Source organism: Manacus candei, unplaced genomic scaffold (assembly GCF_025592945.1).
Source record: "Manacus candei isolate 608988 ecotype Guabito, Panama unplaced genomic scaffold, ASM2559294v1 h1tg000069l, whole genome shotgun sequence".
Lineage (NCBI taxonomy): Eukaryota > Metazoa > Chordata > Aves > Passeriformes > Pipridae > Manacus > Manacus candei.
In genome coordinates, this window is record NW_026138117.1 from 3225970 (window position 1) to 3246417 (window position 20448).

The 20448-nt window shown below is 36.0% G+C and overlaps 1 protein-coding gene across 1 annotated transcript in view; it reads right to left on the minus strand.

The window, feature by feature from the left end:
* The window catches only part of VWA3B (von Willebrand factor A domain containing 3B), a 68151-nt gene that overhangs the window by 5703 nt on the left and 42000 nt on the right, over nucleotides 1–20448 (minus strand). The window contains exons 20-27 of the mRNA XM_051806840.1: nucleotides 19284–19402; nucleotides 16594–16644; nucleotides 14175–14394; nucleotides 6345–6465; nucleotides 5408–5532; nucleotides 4132–4269; nucleotides 3484–3581; nucleotides 436–668 (exon numbers count right to left, since the gene is read on the minus strand). Coding sequence (XP_051662800.1) covers nucleotides 436–668; nucleotides 3484–3581; nucleotides 4132–4269; nucleotides 5408–5532; nucleotides 6345–6465; nucleotides 14175–14394; nucleotides 16594–16644; nucleotides 19284–19402 — 1105 coding nt within the window. The remainder of the gene's footprint in view (nucleotides 1–435; nucleotides 669–3483; nucleotides 3582–4131; nucleotides 4270–5407; nucleotides 5533–6344; nucleotides 6466–14174; nucleotides 14395–16593; nucleotides 16645–19283; nucleotides 19403–20448) is intronic.

Genomic DNA, 20448 nt, shown 5'->3' on the forward strand with positions numbered 1-20448 from the left:
GAGCTAGCTCATACACTAAAAGCAATTTACCCTCTGAGGCACTGAGCTACAGATGCAATAATTTAATATCTGCAATACAGATATTAACACGTAACACAAGTAACAAACAGTTGAGGGACTGGAATACATACTCAGCTTATAAGCAGGTACTAAGGTTGGTGTTATTGCATCTTCACTGCTACTACAACTGTTAGGGAAATTATGGTAGCATGTGCTGGAACATGCTTAATTCATTTATTGCCTTTGCTGTGGAAACACATGCTGAGAAAGTGTCAAGAGTGGTTTCCAAAGGAGATGAAAGAACATCACATAGGACATGGGAAAGCAAACTGGGATAACACCTAGAATACTAGTTCCTTGTCTGGGGAATAACTAAAGGCCCATCAGAACTGTTTAATTCCTAACATTTATAATTTTCCAGACCTACTTCTTTACCTCCAAATTCTTCTTTATTACTAGACTGTGAATTTCTTCCTCTCTGTTTTACTTCACTTCTGGAGACAAATACAAGATTATCAAAGTCTGACATCTTCTCCCTGGGATTGTCTACCGCTCTCTTCTTTTTCTTTTTCCCCCTCTTTTCTTCGACAGTACTTTTCTTCGCTTCTTCTCCTCCTTCATCTTCCAGAGGTGAACGAGGATAGGGCTTTGTGGTCTCACTGTCCAGGCTAAAAAACCACACAAGGAAGTTTGCAAAGCTAAAAGCATACATATCATACTATCTTAAATCCTTTTTACAAGATGTAGATTTCACCTTTTTCCACATCTCACAGTACTAACAAGAGAATGATTTGTCACACTCTTGACCATTTCATAGGGCTGTAAATGTCTTACAATTCAGTTTCCCTTTTACTTATAAAATAAGTAAACAGTAGCCTAAAACAGGGCTCTGGCCCCTAATTCTATCTCACTCTTATGACTCCATAAAGAATTTGGGCAATAATGTTCTTTTAAGGTGTCAGTCCAGATCACACAGTGTTTTACTTTGCATATGGAACTTGTTAGCTACATTTGCAGAGTGCTTGCTCTGCCATAATTATTTCTTTCTATTGTGATGGCAGAAAAACACCCCAAACAGACACTAGTGTCCAATACTAAAAAGCTGAGAGCTATATTAGTACCTCTAAAGATTCATGAATTAAGCATGACTCCTAGTACACACCACAAGAACATCAAAAGACAATCCCAAAGAACTCAGAGCTGGAGTTAGACAAGCTATTTTAATATGTCTATGTACACTGGAAGCCTGGGCTATGCATTTTAATTTTCCTTCCCCTCCTACTACAGGACTTAGCACAAAAAGATTGTCTCTTTTTGAGCTTCTAATATCATACTGCATTCAAACTTTTTGATTCCTTTCCAATTAAATTATGCTTCCTCTTCGTTTCTATCAACAATGTCAGCATATTTTCATTAAATTTGTGTGCACCCATGAGCAATATGCTGCACTGTTCCCGTTTAAGTATGACATAGAAGGTAGGGATCTATTTTAGAATACAATAAATAACAAGTTTCATTAGAAAGCACACTTTGATGCCCTCTTCAAATTAGGTGCTTTAATGGAAACTCCATTTAGTGCATTCATTTCAGTCAATTCTCCAAAGAATTCCTCTGTTTTCCTGTGAATAACTCAATGTTCTCATCATTTGTACATAACAATGGCAATTCAGCTTGCTAATAAATTCTGTTTGGAGCGTGAATATTAAATTTTATATTAAAGCACTCAGTCATGAAACAAAGCATGTAGAATGGAAGCTATTCTTATTGTTTATACATTTAGTCACGTCTTTTCTTAATATGGTACCTCATTTAGAATATAATCCAACTTAGTAGAAGGGAAAGACTTCTACTGTTTTTGCTGGAACTCAGATCAGTTATATGCCTGCCTCATTTCAACTGGTTGTATGCATTAAGTAGGGAACCATGTTCTTCAGGTTTGCTTTTTAGGGAAAAGAGGCAACCACCATGTCAGTGATCTGGTCTGGGAAAAGACACTGAAGTATTTCCAGATTTGGAATTCTGCTCAGTAACAGGGAGGCATTTATTGGTTTGTGTGCTGTGGGTGCAAGTTGGTAGAAGTTTCAAACTGTACTGGAATCACTACTAGAAAATATGTGGGACTTGAATCTTAGTTGCTTTTTGTTCCATCATTCTCAGGGAATCCATAGATCAGCCCACAACTGGTACTCTCACCTATAATTTTTAGATGTAATCTTTAATAATGATAATCATATTAGAACATTTCAATGAAAAGTAAGAACATCTGCAGGTGACTGTGCACTTGAACAGGTTGCCCAGAGAGGTTGTGGAGTCTCCCTCACTGGAGATATTTAGGAAGTGTCTGGATGCAATCCTGTGCCATGTGCTCTAGGACAACCCTGCTTGAGCAGGGAGGTTGGACCAGATGACGCTCTGTGGTCCCTTCCAACCTTTCCCATTCTGTGATCTAAAATTGCCTTTAATGGTGTAATTTGTCCTGTCCATGCCTCCTCTTGGGAATAAACCTCCCATAGCGGAGATTATACAGTTCTTTGGTAGCAGTGCTCATACTACAACTGACATACATGGAAGAGGAAATCTGTCATCCTGTGGGATGTCAAGGCACATGGAAGATTCAAAACAAAACTGTGTCTTCTCACACAAAACGTGAAACTGTGCAGCTCCCTCTGGGAAGAAGCTATGGAAGATGAAGGTTTACATGGGTTCAAAAAAGTAACTGCACAAATTCATGGAAGAAACTTCCATCAGGGCTGTTTAATACAGAGACTCAATTCTGCTTCAGAGAATTCTTAAATCACGAATTGCTGTACATTGGGGATGTACTCTGGAGAAATATCCCTAGATGATTGTTCTGATCTTATTCTCCTTCCTAAGGTTTGTTGCTGCTAACTCAGAGGTTGTTGGTGCTCTGAAGGTTATCACAATTCCATGCTATTTCAAATAGGTTAAACTAGAACTAGAACTTGATGCAAGACGAAAATGTAATCCACAATTACCTGGAACCACTGCATGTTCAGTGTATACTTCACATCAGAAAAACGTTACCCCTGCTGCACATAAGTTCTGCAGAACTTAAGTAGCATACTCATCCTACACACTCTATCTGCATCATTCCCCAGATTCAAGCCCAGAAGACGAACTAATATCTTAGAAACAACTTGCAATTTAATGTGTAGCTTCATATCACAATAATTATCTTAAAAGGAAAATAAAGTCTACAACAAATAGAAACTCCATCCCACCTTCCAGCAATGCTCTTAACAACTTCCTGGGACTTAGCTTCAAACCCCACTAATGTTTCCAGAATGAAAATAGGGCAATAAACTGTCAGATAAACTTGGTTGCATGTGTAGAGTAAGACAGATCAGAACAGCTGTAGTTAGAGTACTACATACAGAAATCTGACAGCATAGCTGAACTCAAAGTGCAGCATTTAGGATTCATATAAAAAACCTTTATATTTCTAGGTTCAAATATACTCACATCTCATAATCCACCATCTGCACTGTTCTTATGTACTGACAGGAATAGGCATACTTTGTTTGGCTGATTTTAATAAGCTCACTTCTTACACAGTGTTCCTGTAATAACACAATCAACATGCATCTAATTTAAATCTGAATCTCAAAACCAATGAAGATACATGTGTATAAAAAGTCAACTGTTTTAATATAACTGTAATCAGCCTTTAATAAAGATAATTGAAAGTTTCAAGTACAAAGTACATTTTTTTAATACGCACTATGAAAAATGCAGTAAAATTATCATAATGGCTTACGAACAAAAAAACCAACCAAACAAACATAACAAAATTAATTTCAGACTATACTGACTGTGATAAAATTCCCTGTGTTTCTCATTTTACCAGTATGGAACTTAAGCAAGCCACCAAATAGATCATAGAGGAAAGAACTGAGTACGATTTAAGAATAAATTATCCTACAGAGTTTCTTGATTCAGTTCTATTACATGAGCTCTTCACTGAGCTCCAGAATCTGCTTTAATTTAGTTAGCTGGAGACAGGGAATGCGACAGTGAGCTGATTAGCATGGAAAATTCTATCTGCCTCTTCAAAAACAGAATACTGGTAAAATTATTGCCAGGTAGGTATCATCTTCTAGGTTTACTTACCTTCCTGTTGTTGAACATCAGTACTGTGTAGAGTTTGTTACCTGTTTCCACCCTCTCTGGTGTTGCAATGACAATGGCAGGTACATAATACTCATTTCCTGCCTGTGTCCCAGTTCTGGCAAACACATAGTCTCCAACCTGCACATCAGGAAAGGACCAGTGCAAGAGCCACGTAACTTGTGAGTTTTACAAGACATAAAAGGTAAATACTAAGATACTTTTACATGAATCATCATTCTATCATGTTCACATGCTTTAATATGGATCTTCGAAAGAAAAGAACTTGGTCCTTGCATGTACTGATCACACAACTGCCACTGAATCAAGAACACAAAATAAAAATAAAGGAGAAAGCCCTACTAAAGGTACCTGGGCTCAGCTAGCAAGTTGAACTGAATGAGGAAACTCTTGCAACTGTGCATTCCCTTGGACTTCATGCAAATTTTTACGTTTTCAATAAACTTTTAAACCAACCTTGGGAATTTTAGGTAATTCCATAATATAACTGACTTATCCAAAATTGTTTTAAAACTTAACACACTAGTCACAATTTTCTATCAAAATCTGCAGATCTCTAGAGTTGGAACTTCTCCTTACAGAATACCAGGAACTACTGTATCAGAATTTGCCTTCATTTCAAACAGGAAAAAAAAAACAAAACCATGAATCTAGTTTTAAGTGTAACAAAGTGCTTATAAAAACGTTTTGTGCACTCAAAATAGCTAGATCCATTCTGTATCTTTTCTGTATCCATTCCCTCTCTTGCATGTAAAATAAGAATCACCTGAAAAAACAACTACGATTACAGATAGTCAGCTGATAAATTTTAAATAAAACCAGAAATTGAATAAGAATTTTATTTTTTTTAATTAGTTATTTGCCTTACTATACAGTTATTTGCTGGATTTAAGACATGCTACAAAAAACAAATGGTTAAAACTTGCTGCACATCACACTGTGTATAAAAGGCTCTCTTTGATTTATAATCTATGTGCTAGGAAACAATAATTCTGCTAATAAATAGCTCACCTTTCTTCTATAGCTGGGGAAATATTCATGTTTTATATAGAATACAATACAAAATAAGTTAGAATGTAGAATTTTAATAAAGAAAGAAATGGGACTACAACAAAAACAAGCTTCAAACAAATAAAAAACAGCATGTTGAAAGTAGCTATTTGAAAGCTAAAAGAAGTCTATCCTTTACTCTAGGCCTGGCCAAATAAACAAAATTAAAAATGCCTATTTGCTGTCATAAAAAATCCCAATTTTTCACCTGCAGATGTGGGCATGGCATAGCACCTCCCACAGGTATAGTGAACTTCACAGGTACATCCCAGCTCTCCCCATTGCTGAAGTCAACAAGTGCACAGGTAGAACTGACATTCTTTATCACAGTTCCTAAAAAACAACATAATAAAATATTCAAATTATTTTTCCTTCACCCCTTGTGGAAACGTTTTTTTTTTTTAAATCCTAAAGGCTGTCACATATCACTGAGGTCAAACATGTCTATACTATAAGTTCTTCGCTTTCATTTAGCGAGGGTAAGCTGTGCTAGGGCACTAGATAAATTTGTACCTAAAAAAACCTCCTGTCTTACTAGCTATTATTAATAAATGCTATAAAAATAAAATTAAGAGTCTTTTTCAAGCACAGCTCTGAAATCTGTAAGCTGATCAGGTGGATGAGAGTTGGCATAATGAAACTATTACACAGTTAAAAATATGTAATTGAAAAAAAAAAAAACCAAAATAAGTAAAGGTAACACAAAAATAAATACACAAATGATTTTTCTTAAGAAATTACAGAACTCAATTTTACTTAATAATTCTTGCTTAAAACTCAACAAAAGGTCAGCAGCATTTAGTGAATTTTTTGAACACATGCAAAAGCTTGGCTTTTGCCAAATGATCAACAGAAATATTCAAGGGAGACAGCAAATAGGGATAGTTGATACTTTTGGGTACTCAGTTACTCAAAAGGATTTCCTTACATACTCTTCATATCATTGCTTTCTAACTTTACAAAATGTATGTCTTCTTATAAATGTATATATGTGCTCATACAAAATATATATTCATTTTGCATGAATATACACATACAATATTAAATTTCATTAAGAAAGAAGCAGATAATTATGACCAAAACTTATGTTTTATTAGCACTAAGAAACACTAAATAATATGGAAAATGTGGACAAAAATATATACCTGGATAATAAAATCCTGTGACGTTTGATCTTGCAATTACCTTTTGGCTTTTGTGAGTCACAAATATTTGCCATTTTTGTCCTGTCTTAGACTTTGACTTCATAGTTGCTTCTTCATGTCTCTGTAATTTGATACAATTATTTTGGCCACAACAGTTAATACAGTCAGCCTTAATCTCTTCTTTGGAATTAATTAAAAATTTAGACAATGTAATGCTATAACCTCTGTAGAAAACACACAGTAAACCATAATTATTTTAAACTTTCAGAATAGTTATAAGTACAGTAAATACTCACGGATAAGTTCATCTAAGACTTTTCACTATTAAATCCTGTTCTATATGGTCATAACAATACCTATATTTTCATATGTTCAGGTAGAAATTTACCTTAATGAATTATAGATCCAACTACCATTTTCCTACAAAAAAATTTACAAAGTTGCACAATTCATACTCAAGGATATGGTAAGCAAAAATCAACTTTTTCAGAATAAGAGAATTTGCTCCATACATTCATTTTGTCCAGCTAGGAGAGTCTTCACAAAAATATGATTTTCATTAAAAGTACCTCACTGTATGGGATGACTCATTAAAATTCAGAATTAAAATTTTCAGGAATTTTAAAACATTCCATTTTAGCAAAATATTATACCATATTTTCCAGAGCTGTAACTGTCCAACATTCTGTCCCACATCATACACTAATCCTCCTCTTTGGGGGGCAGATCCTTTGACTACAGCTCCTCTAACACACACCACAGCCTCACAGAACCCTGAAGTTTCCTGCTGAATTGCTCATAAGTCTAGGGTTCCACTTACTGGATAATGAGAATAAAAATACCAATGCGGTCATGTGGTGGGGAAGAAAAGTGGTTTTTCCCCCTGGAGTTAAAAAAAATGGTAACCCCTGAGGGGGTGGTGTCTCTCTTGGTGTTGACCCAATCAGCGCCCCTGCAAAATTTAAACATATCACACCAGACTGGAAAAGAAGGATGGTGAGCTGGTTGGAGAAGTGGCCATGTTCTGAGACCACAAGGGGAGAAGGGGCAGGAGCCCCGCTGGGGGGCCACAGCCCCCCAGCCCCCAGCTGAAGTTGCAGAAACTCGGAAACAGTGTTAAACTGGACTGAGGTCTGTAACTGAAAAGCTGAGGGAGTCTTTCTCCACTGTGAGTGGGCAGCAGAAGACAGAAAAGCGGCAGCAGAGGCAGCGCTGAGTGGAAGGCTATGGCCGAAAGTCAAGAGATAAGAAGAAGCAGCAAAGACAGCATGCAACTAAGCAGAGACACAGAGATGTCTGATGGAGAGAGAGAGAGAGCCGGCAACAGAGCAGAGAAAGCTCAACAAAAACAGTTTTGGGGTAAGAACTGAACCAAACCCCCCAAAACCCTTTTGAGACCCCTCCTAGGAGGAGGAGATGGACTCCTACTTGAGGGGAGTCTTGGAGTGCAGCAGCACCAGAGAGAGAGGAGCTAAGAAGCTCAGACATCCTGGAAGCTGGACCGGGACAGCCAGACAGAATGCGGAGAAGGGCCTTGCCCCCCCCTGCTGCTGCCAAGCTGGCAGTTTCGAGACAGAGCAAGGGAGCTCTGATAGAACACTTGAGGCAAAGACTTTCAACTGAAAGTTGCCCTAACGTTCTGACTCAGGGGAGCTTGAATCCACTGAGGCAGGGACTTTCATGAAGATGCCCTGCACTTTGTGATATGACGTGGTGAAGCGAACCTTTGTCCCGGTTATCGCAGTCCACGGGAGAGAGACCTTCACTTGGAGTCGAAGGGTTGAGAGGGGTTAAAGGAGACCTCCCTTGTGTGTAATGGGAAGAGATCCAGCTACAACTTCAGCTACAACTGCTGCATGGAAGAAGAGAGACACTGCTGCCCTGAAACGTGGAAAGGATCTTTCCTTCTTCCCTTCTGAACTCTTATTGGAGGGAGAAGAGATTTGATCCAATGTAAATACTGCTTTATCATAGGAGAGACAGTTAAGATTATGTATATAATGTATTATAATATTTATTTGTGTAGTGACTGTAATATAATTCTCTTCCCCCCATATTGAGTCTTGTGTTGTGTCTGGAAAACCCATCTCACACTGGGGTGAGTTGTGGGAGGGGGGCTTGTACTCGGGAATTGGATTTTGGGGGTCTCAAACTACGACAGGCCAGCTTGCTGTGGACTGACTCAATTCTTAATTGAAATCAGTGACTGCCATTAGTAGTAACTGAACGAAGAATGGATTTCACACAACAACTGAGGCAGAGGGCTGTGGGAAATGCAGTATGTCAAAAATAGTCAGACACTCACAAGTGGCTCCATATGAAAATACACTGTCAGGCTTTCTGAGCTTCTGTGTACATGACTTTACAGTCACCATATTCTTTTACCTTAAAGCCTTTTACATCTCACATTAATATTTTACGGAGTCTCAGTGTTGTTTGTCTTAAAGTAAACCATGTTCCTGAATCTCCTTTTTTCTGGAAGAAAGAATATCTTCCCATTCAGGAAGCTTGTTTATAATAAATCAGTTTCATCATTAAATGAAAATGGTGAAACTGATTTTCACCATTAAAAAAATCAGTTTCACCATTAATTTTTAAAATATTTATTAGCCTACCTCATGAACAATTTGCAAGCATCCATCTCTTACACAGTTCTTCTGAATCATAAAAATACACAACTTGAAATCTCAAGATTTTCCACATATCTACACACTGCTCTGAAAAACTATTGTAACTCAGACTCTTTGTAAAACTCCTGCTTGTTAGGGCATTTATGACCTGTTTTCTTGCCTGGTGACATTTTTCTTCCCAAAAAGATGTATTTGATTTGATACTTGATTTTCTCTAAAAGTCAATAATGATGGAAAAGATATGAATAACTTTGACTAAATAGTTCGTTCTCAGTTTCATTATAATTATCAGTCTCTTTTTTCCAAACTCCCCCACAAAAATCACAAATAGCCCTAAAAAAAAGTCCTAAAAATAAGCAAAACACACACACACACACACATAAAGGCGAGGAGATATTTTAAATGGGAGATATATGGGATTTTTCTAGCTTATTCTTTATCCCTATAGAATATTAATTATATCAACAACTCTGTTTTTCAAACTCAGTCTAAACCAGAGGCTCTTCACAGTGCTTAACTGACTGCTGGAAGTACAACCCAACAAAGGCTGATTTGATTGCAGACTTACAGTTCCACAGACACAAAAAGGTATTTGGGTAAGCCATTTAGTTAATTCCTCAGGCTTCAAAGGGACAGCTGCTGCTGAATATTTATTATCAACTAATTTGTTATGCTTGACTAATAACTTGGGCAACTTTCCAGCACTCTGCATTAATCCAAATACTAAAGATGACACAAGCATCCACAATGAGGATTCAGTCCTGCAGAATTCAGGTGGCTCAGAAACATTGTCTAAATTCAAATCCATCCCTCCATCCCTCCTTCCTCTCGCACAGCTCAGACACTGTCAGAGTGCTCATTTCTGGCATTTAGTATGTTTATTACAAAAGAGCCCCATCTGATTCTCAAGGATTTTCAGCCTGTTTAGCTCTGCTACTGTTGAAAGCAATGCAAAAAAACACATCAAGTGAAGGAGACTTTGTTTACCTTCCAATAGCTGCTACATTTTTTAATTCCCTTTCAAAAAATTAGGTTTTGCCCTTTGCTACTATAAATGAGAATGGATAGGAAGACTATCCACAGATCTCCATGTATCTTGGCTTGAATTTTGGCTTTTCATAATCCTGACACCTCAGAGCCAAGCAACCACTGCTTTTCCCAGGTTGTCAGTGACACCAAACCCATTCTGCATAGACCACAGTCCATTTTTATGAAAGAGCCTATCTTCTTGCACCTACACGCTATCTGTTCAGCAGGTACTTCACTGATGACAATGGAAAATTTCACCCAATATTTCTTTGTAGTTATAACTTTTTAGTTGTTGTGCTATTTGGGATGCTTGTTTTTACTAAAAGAGACACAAGAACAAGGAGAGGAGATGCCAAGCTGTTTGGGAAACATATGAATGCAAAAAAGGTATCAACAGAGAGAGATTAGTGATCCTTAAATAGTGAGGAAGAATGAGGAGCGTAAGAAATAGGACACCAGGATATAAAAGGGAGATCCAGAATTTCCATTCTTACAAAGAATCGAGTCTCGGCTATAAATATTGCATTAGGAATAATTAAATCGACTGTATATGAAATACATTTTTCAGAAAGAAGAGACTCAGTGAGCCACTAGAGGTCCCTTTCCACCCAAATAAACATGCTTTACAAAACACATTGTGCTTATTAACTATTTTAAGTTATTTTTAATCATATGGTGACTATTCAGTAGGATCACAAACAAGTGTGGGCCTTACACGTTCAAGGTCATCCTAAGGAAAACATAGTACTTTTAAAAGTATATTCTTAATGAAAGTTAAGCAATGAATGCAACTTTATTTCTCTGCAAAATCTGAAATCCACCCCTATGCAGAAACAGAAATATTTAGTATGAGAAGGAATGTTCTCCATCATGCCCAACATTGCAACACTGGAGGAAGAAACACTTTACATTAAATTGTTAAACCATTAACAGCAAGCACCAAACTATCCTGGAATCTATCACACTTGGACAATAGGAACGCCATGACCCCAGTAGACCTGAAATTGTCTAATGAGAGATGGGTAGGGGACCCTGAAAAATTTTTTTTTAATGTCACATAATGTTGTAAAGAGTTTTATAATTCAGTGAGGAAAAAAAAATGCTAAAAAACTGGTGGATGACTGTTATGCCTTACAAGATCAAAACAGAAAACAAAATATTTTAAGTCAAAGCAGTTACTTATTAGGAAAAAAAATCAAACCAAAGTAAAAGATACCTTTCTCATTTTCAGTATCTTAGATGAAAGCTGAGTGCCAGCCTGAAGAGGGAGACTTGTGTCAACTCATGCTTTAATTGGTACAGCAAAAAGAACTGAGTAAACTGAGTATAATACAGTCTACAGTTAGCCCTCCAACCAGGTAATCATCAATGTTCAAGGTTCTATATTTTGCCTGATAATAACTAAATGTGTTTGCTCATTTCCTAATGCATTTACTTCTTGCATCACTGGAGGTCTTTGGTCATCTCATGGCCCCGTGCAGGTGGATGTCTGCTTCATTCTCCTCCAATAAGGCACTGGCACAGCCTACCTTTCACAGATGTGTCCAAACAAAGCAGCCTGAACACAGCTCCCAGAGAAGGTCGGAGCATAGAGGGAGGATAACTAGACCACTAATTCAGTTGTAGGCTTAAATAGAAAGCTCTCATAGCAAGGACATCCAAAAAGGATTACTAATTCTTTTAAGAAGTTGTGTAGGTAATTCAGAACTCATAAAAGCTAAAAACTAAGAGGTTTTATTCTAAATTCAGTGAAAAAAAGCAGGAAGAAATTCAGAGGTCTGTCTTGTTGAGCAGTGCTCCAGGATAATGGTGATTTTTCTACCCCATCTCACAATGACAATTTTCATTCAGTGCCATATCAGCTATTTCCTTGTTGTAACATATTTCAGCTGGCCATTTATTTCTTTATACTCATTTTGTAGACAGACATCACAGCTGGCAAAATCTCCGACAGCATTTTTAAAAGACTCCCCAATTTTTAAAATTTTTTCCACTGTTTTTCTACCACATAAACAGAATTCTAATTACATCTGCCTTTCTGCCTCTCACTCTTAAAGCCTTTCAGTTGTAGATTAGCAATTACTGAAGATGCCACTTTGATTAGACTCCTAAAGCGGGTTGACTCAGGATAAGAGATTGCACAGTGTTAATCACATCATGTCTGAGAGCACACATTGGTTGTTCCAAGGCAACAGCTAATTACAGCCAACAAATGAAACATGGACATGTTTCTGCTGCTCTTGTATTGGATATTATATAGCAGAGGAAAATCAATAATCAAAATAGCTGTATTAGCAATATAATATTTTCAGACTAAAGTAAAATGAATCATCTGTTTTTTGAAGATATTAAAATGTTTTCAGATGTACTTAATGCAAAAAAAATCTCAAAAACTATAGAAAACTGAAAGTGATCCTTTCCATAATCACTTATTTTCATACATGGTCTGAGCTATCAAAATATATTTTATACAATGCCTGAGCTATCATAATATATTTTATACAATTTAACAAAATTTATTTTTTATAACTTATGTCATAGTATATAAAAGGCCACAACTTATTGCGAAAACTATGGTTCTTCTTTGTGAAAAAAAAGTTACATCTCAGTCAATGAATGTCAAATAAAACAAAATGCTGTTGTTATATTCTGGTACACAGAGAAGAGGAATACTTGGCATAATTTACAGTTTCAAATTCCAATTGTACATTCTCATTCATTGCGGAGCATTCACACTATAGGTTTGTACCATGACCATTTCAGTTTCACTTACATAACCTCTTTAAACTGATGTATGTATGTCTGTATACGGTTTTGTATATGTTTATATGCATACATTGGGACATAAAATAACTATGATGAATATTTGATTATGCTTCTTACATAATACAAAGCATAAGACTTCCCTCAGTATTCACTGCAACTAGGCCAACCACATGGTAGCTTCCCTCACTCAATTATATAAAATAATGAACAAGAAAAGGAATATATTAACATATGAGCTTTATAATTAATTCTCTATTTGTTTTTCCTTATCCTCTATTGGAACTTGGAAGTCTGAGGAAAGATTTTCTTTCTTGTTCATTTCCTAGAGAGCTGATTTTAATATTATCGTAGTATTACTCCACCTAGACAGCACTTCTGCAGAGGCAGCAGGACACCCAGGGAAGCATCATTTGATGAAGCTTTAAGATGAAAAAACTTGAAACTGAATAAGAGAAACGTTTTGGGTTTTTTTCCAGAGCTAAGTACTGTGAATTTCAAAGCATCAATACTATATTCAGAAATCTTTCCATTGGGGAAGATTAAATCACTTTTCAAAACTCTAAAATGAAAAAGTATATTCTCTCTTCCAATAGGGCAGCCTGACTAACTTTAATTTTATACCTATTGCTCCATGTATTTCCATACTTGTTTCATTACACCTCTCAATAGCATTCCAAGTAAAATCAGATGTTCATCTGGGACATGAACACACATATATACAGATACATCTATACATATATAAAATCACAAACTTCAATAACATTTTCAGAGTAGCTAGACTACTGTATTAATGCTAGACTAATGTAATAATGAAATGGAGAGAGCACTCTGCCTTGCCAAAAGTGGGTGTCTGCTTCAGCATGAGCTCCAGATGCCACTGACTCAGTTCACAAGGCTGTGAGATTGGCCACCAGTTCATGTATATCCCCATTTTATGGACAGTTAAATTTTAGTGTATGAATATGAAGCTGACTCCCACCTCTTCTCTACATCTTTTATTTTACAAGAAAGATACCATGGGAGATTATAGTGAATTACTCCAACATTACAAGATCTTTTAGTCCTCTTTATCAGATATTAACCCAACCAGATCTTATAATATAATTGCCTTTAATGTATCTGTTCTTTCTCTGCTGTTGTTGCAGAGGATGCTTTGCTCCAATTAATTTTTAAGAGGTTTGATTTCTGTGGTTCTCTCAACTTCAGAACTTCTGTATCCCCAGTGCTTCAAAAAAGTCATTGAAAGCTTGCTCTCTTTTTAACTACCTTCTTTCCTCTATCCATTTTATTTAGCATCACACTAAATGTCTGGTTTATCAGCTATAATCATGGAACAAAATTATTCCAGAAACACATACCGAAGAGGAATATCTAACGAGAAAAAAAATCCCTTCCAATATATTACCTTTTTATTGTTGCTTATGTGTGATTCTGAGCTTTTCTCAGTTTCCTTTTTGACAGCTTCCTGAAGATCAGAGGCTTGTTGCATATATGTTAATGCTGCCAGTATTTCATCTTCTAGCAATTTTACATCTTCATAGGAAATTGGCCATCCCAAATTCTCTAAAGCCTCTAGCAAAGTTTCTTTATGCTGCATATATTGGACTGGCCCATCCTCTTTAAATCTTAAAAAATGTATTTGAAAAATTAATAATCACAAGTAGAAAAATTTTAATTATGTCAGTACTTTACAGATAGAATCACAAAGCATAAAGGCAGAATAAAGCATCAGATTCATCCAATATATCTTTTGTATGCCGCAAGTTCTTGTATTTCATCCAGATACTGTTGTGTCTAGTCAGACAATCATATCTGGCTTAACTGTATCTCATACAAAGACATCTACAGAGCAATTCAAGTGGCTGAGTATAGATGCCTGGTGTCATTTCAGATGTCCTAGAATATGTGAGGCATCAACAAAGAACTTGTAGACACAACTGAGAAATCATTAAAACCCCTGGACTTCTGGAAGAGCAGGTAGAATGAAGTGGCAAGTATGGAAACAACCTAAAATGGCACCTGACAGATACTGAGTCCTGATTTGCCACAGGAATCTGGACTGATCACACAAAAAGAGACAATCCCCTACTATTTTTTCCTCTATCAGTCCTGCACTGCTCAATTTCCCTCAGTGACCAGGAGTTTGCTTCCATCCATGGTTCAGATTATGCCAATGTCCATGGGACTAAACAGCCAGTTTGAAGTCACACACCAAAGGTACTTACAAAGGTGAAATAGATACAGTCATCTTGTTGATTAAAAAACCCAAAGAAGCTGAACCTTCTAAAATCCAGAATAGGTAGAACTCTTTACATCTTCAGTTGGAAGTAACATAATTCTTTTTAGTCCTTTTAGCTGTTTTCTGGCTCTTCTCTACAGCTTTGCCAACATGTAAAAAAACCCCATGAAGTCTAGATCTAGGGAGAGTATTGAAGTGTCTGCCTTATCAACGCATGCAACCACAGTGATGCCTAATCACGTTGCCATACTCTTTGTCACTGCTTATCTCTCTACTCCTCTAGGAACTGTTTTGTACTGAAATTAAGCTGACCAGTATAATTATTTACCTAGATTTTTTGTCTCTATTTCCTGAACCCATTATTAATTCATAACAAAGGTCAAGCTAATATCTCCTGAGTTGGATCTCCTAAACACTTTGAACACAAGCACAGTATTACCACTGCTCTAGTGAAATCGAATTTCCCTAGTATCTGAGGTAGCATTTTAATACACACTAGCAAACCAGAAGGCTCCTCAGTCAATAATTTCAGGACTCCTGTGACCAAGTTACTAGACTTTGTTTATTACTCTCTCTATTCAGATTACTAATTTTGAAAGTATGTTGTCATTCTTCTGTAACACGTGAACCTGGTCACTCAAATTGTAAACTTAGAAGAGAAATAGATCAAATATTTCAATATCTATGCACCAATATTAATGATTTAATATGCCCCTCTAGCAGACTGTACAATTGCTAAGACTTCTTTTTTTTATTACATGCACAGTTGTCCACATGGTACCAAAAACGAGATATTTTGGATGACACTGTCAAATTTGTATACTGTACAACTCATTGTTTATCAACAGACACCTATTTCCTTCTTTTTTTCCCAATTATATGCTGTTCTTTTGTTTAGAAGTCTTGATTTCGTCTCTACACCAGAATAGAGTTATAGTTCTCCTTATTAATGATAGAACTCTGGGTTTTTTTACTCATTAGCTTAAGTCTTCTTATAAGCATTCTAGTTTTCATTCGTGTTTTTCTGCGTAGGAATATTTCAGGCCCATTCAGTTTTCATTAATTGATCTTCACTTTATTCTCTGATGCAAACAGATGCTAACTTCACTGATGTCAGTCCTGTCTATACAGTTACTAGTTTTCTAAATCAATATACAGAAATAGGCTAGTTAAAGTAGTACAAGCTCCTAGTGTGATATATAGTTCTAGCACCTGTTAAGGTACTTATTACACTTTTACAAACAAGCCACTGAAGTGCGTTTTACAGGATGAGAGAAGATTTACTTTGATGCCAAAGGCAATGACATGCTGCCCTCTCAAGGCCCTGACACTTCACACTGACTAAGAATAGATCAGCGGCATTCAAATGGAAGGCAAGTCTTTTCCTTTAAAATAAGTAGCATCGCAAAAGGAGGTCCAGAATTTAGTATCACTCCATATCACATATACATTTTTGAAAGCAAGATATAGTTATGAAACATTTGAAAGTTAAACCAGTTGGTTATAAAAATAGTGACAAAAAGCTATCAAATATTTATGACCAGCCTTTCAGAGGTACATTAGAAAACCAAAAATGATAGCTTACTTGTCTCTTTCCTCCTGAGATAGTGCTCTCCAAACAACTAGGTTCAGGCGCCTATTAAAGAAAGCAAAGCAGTTTTTGAGGGAATGCAGTTCCTTGCACAGCTGATCAGCTCAAAACTAACAAATAAACAGTTTCTTAAGACATCTGCACTGATTTGTATTCCAAGAGCACTGTATCATCAACTTGTATCTTTATCATTCAGCTATGAAATTATCAACTGCAAAAAAAGATGGGAAAACAGCATCTTCCATCAAGTAGCAGCACGACTATTTCAGGGTCATAGAAGGTTTAATGGCAATCGCTGCTGCTTCCTGACAGGATTTTCTATGGATGGTTCTCTTCAGCAGCAGCAAGCTAAATCAAATAACAAAACTGATTAAACGCCAGTTAAGCTGCACAGTTTTTCCAATTAAACAGTTTCAGAAAACATAGCCTGAATGTAGTAATGCTAATTTTTTTTTCTGCTAAGATTACCCATCCATTGTTCTACTCAGGTTTCTAATTCATTAAACTCTGTCTATGAAGAAAAGCTACTAACAGGAAAACAGAAGTGATTATCCCAAAGCAATGCAGTTCTGAGATCTTCTAAAAGCACCACTAAACTTTCTGCTTTTGCTTTCTAGACACAAATTATAAACTCTTATTAGATCACCTAGCTTATGGCTTTCTCCATAAACATCTCAAACAAATAAGCCACCATTAAATTACTTCATTTCATACTACAGAAATAAATCTCTACGATGATGCTAATTGCTGTAATTACAGAACAATTTCAGAATTTCCTTTGGAAATACAAGAACAAATTCACTGCTAGGAAAAATTCAGATTGTAACCATTAGAATATTAGCAGTCTTGAGAGATTTACTGATGCATGTAGGAAAAAAGCACATTACCAACAGATTTTGAATATTAATTTCTTGATGATTCATTTTATCGACTAGAAACCAAATCCCAGCATTTTTAGAATGTAAATTACTTAGTTTGCTCACAATCTGCAATCTCAGCATGCTCCACTGACTATTTCATCCTTCTAAATGTGCATACTCATAACTAACTCATTTGTAAAAGCTTCTGGCTGTACAAGACCATACACATTATGAAGCTTCCAGTGTTTTGCTCCTTCAGTACTGTATATTCTCTTTGTCAGAGTACAAAAATTCTGCCCTCACCACTTTTCTTCCTCTAAACCTGATGCTAAGGTCAATCTACATATGGGGAAGATATTATTACGCTTGCTTCTGTCCTTGAAACCCACATACCCTGATGTATTTTTCATCTCTACATGTCAGAATAAATTTGTGACCAGCAACTATTCACAAAGCTGAACTGCAACTTTTGCAAATTCAATTACTAGAAAAGTACTATGGCATTTAGAGCAAAATGATTTTGACTGGGTTGCTGTTTTACATGTGGAGATAAAACAAAGAGATCTCTTTTTTACATTGTCAATTATAATGATCTTCAGACAGATCTTTCTTCTACACATCTTTTTCACAGAAGTGGGAACTCAATCCTACTATTGTAAATACACTGATTCATTGACCTTTGTGGGTAAACATAAGTAAACAGTACTCCTAATCATCAAATTTTTAGGGAGACTGTGAAAATGCTGTCAGTAGAAGATCACCAGAATTCAACCAGAAAACATTTTTATTTCCCTGAAAATCGAAGTCAATAAATGCAAAATATTGAATGGTATGGCACAGCAGCGAAAAACTTGATTTTTTTTTTCAGAAGTCACCATTACAAATACACCAGTTGAACCTACTATCAAAACGAGTAACAAATCCATTTCTATCAGTTCTTCATCATCCTGAAAATAACAGTATTGTCTCAGTGACAGAACACACAAAACCAATAGATAATATCCATTAATATTAGACATATCAAGTAGCATTTGCAAATCATACTTCTTGATTTTTACCAAAAAAGATGTATATAGGACAATAGGGATGAAAAACTGAGCTATTACATGCTTTAAAAAGAGCTACAGAGGAAGAAAATCCCCAAACCTTAAAGTGGAATTAACCAAAAAGCAACGAGTAAGCCCTTGTCATCAAGAGGGTTTTGGTCATATAAAACAATTACATCTGTAAATGCTACAGAATATAGCCTAAAAAATATTTATTAAAATAATACTAGTTGAAGCTTTCATATGATTACTGAATTACACTAAAGCCAAATAATTGCATTGTTTCAAAAAAAATGCACAAAGTCATATCATGGAAATAAATAGCTTAGGGATCTAATGTCTTTGTCCTGTTTACTTCTGTTGTGCTTTTCCCAACATTGAATTAATAAGCACAACACATGTCTCTTAAAAAAACCCAACCAAATTAAAATTGTCAGTATCTTATTGGTGCCTCAGTTATATTCTTGCATCCATAGTTAAGTGATACAGCTGGCAGCAAAAAGCAGGTCCCTAATTTAAATACCAGCCTATGGATTTAGGAACTTAATTATAAGTTAAAAGTCTGGCTAACACTGTATGTTTATGGGAGATTTCTCCACAGGGATGACTGCTTTCAGGTTTATTCCCAGCAAGTAAAAGAATTTTGCTTTTGTCACTGAACGAACATGACCTGGGCAACATGTTCAACATGTTTTTATTATCTCCTTGCCTATCATCTGCTGGTTTTTCATTCTGCTTTTTACTGCAAACATGATAAATTTCTGGTGAGTAGACTTGCCTTTTGTAGGATTTAATTGCTTGCTCCAGCTTCTCTTTATAGGCAACAAGATTCACTGCCTGAGGATTAATTAGTGTGATCTCCTTCTTGTCATTGCTAACATGGGCCAACGGTAATATCTATTACAAAATAAAAGAAAAAGATTTTATTTATCATACAAATTTTCCTCCACCAGAATGACTGAATGCTGAGGGTCAGAACAGCCAGAAGGAACACTAGAATGCTGCAGAAAGAAAAATTTGAGCACACCAAGCAAATGTCAGTATTAAGATGCAGTTTCTAGACAGTTCTTCTGAAATGCATAAGCTACAAACTAAGATTCCTAACTATTAGTTATTTCTAACTAAATCAGTACTGTCAAACAACTCACTCTAATAATGGAAGGCTAGGTCAGAAGGAAACAAACGTCTAGAGCAATTCCATACTATATTGCCTTAAAATAACACTCTCTTATACCTATTAGCATCTAATTCTAGCATACAGGTGTGAGAGTACATATTTAAGTGTATTTAATGTTCTTATTGTGGAGCACCTAATTTTATAAGGAATTAGTGTATTATAGCTATAGAGAGACATTTTTCACCATCACACTGATCATCAAAGAGAGAACAAGGTAGATATTGCTCACTGAAACTAGTCTTAATTAACCACAATAAGGCTTAAGAACCTAATCAGATTCATCAGAATCAGGAACTTCAATATTTTTCAAATCTCACAATATAGCACCTACATAAGTCAACGTCATTATAATATAGAAAGCTATATATTTGCAAGTGGATCTTCAAAAGCCACAGAAAAGGGTAGAAAAGGATGACAGAGAGGAGGAAAAATGCCTTCCAAACTGTCAGTCCAAAATCCCCCCATCTTTCAGCCTCTTAAATTACTCAGCAGTTTGCGTAAGAAAAGCTATTTTATACATCAATGTCCTGGTGTTGAATATAAACAGAAAAAAAGGCAAAAATTGCAGAAGATGGAGAATGATACTCTTCCTCTTCAACGCATATGGTTGAGCGGGAATCTTCCCCAAGTGCCTGTCTGAGATCAGGATATAGATGAGAAATTAAGTTAAACTAAGACCCCTATTGGGAGAATAAGACAAATAATCAGCAACTAGAGCAATAAAAAGACTTATTTAATTGAGAACATTTTTCAGTGATGTTTTATT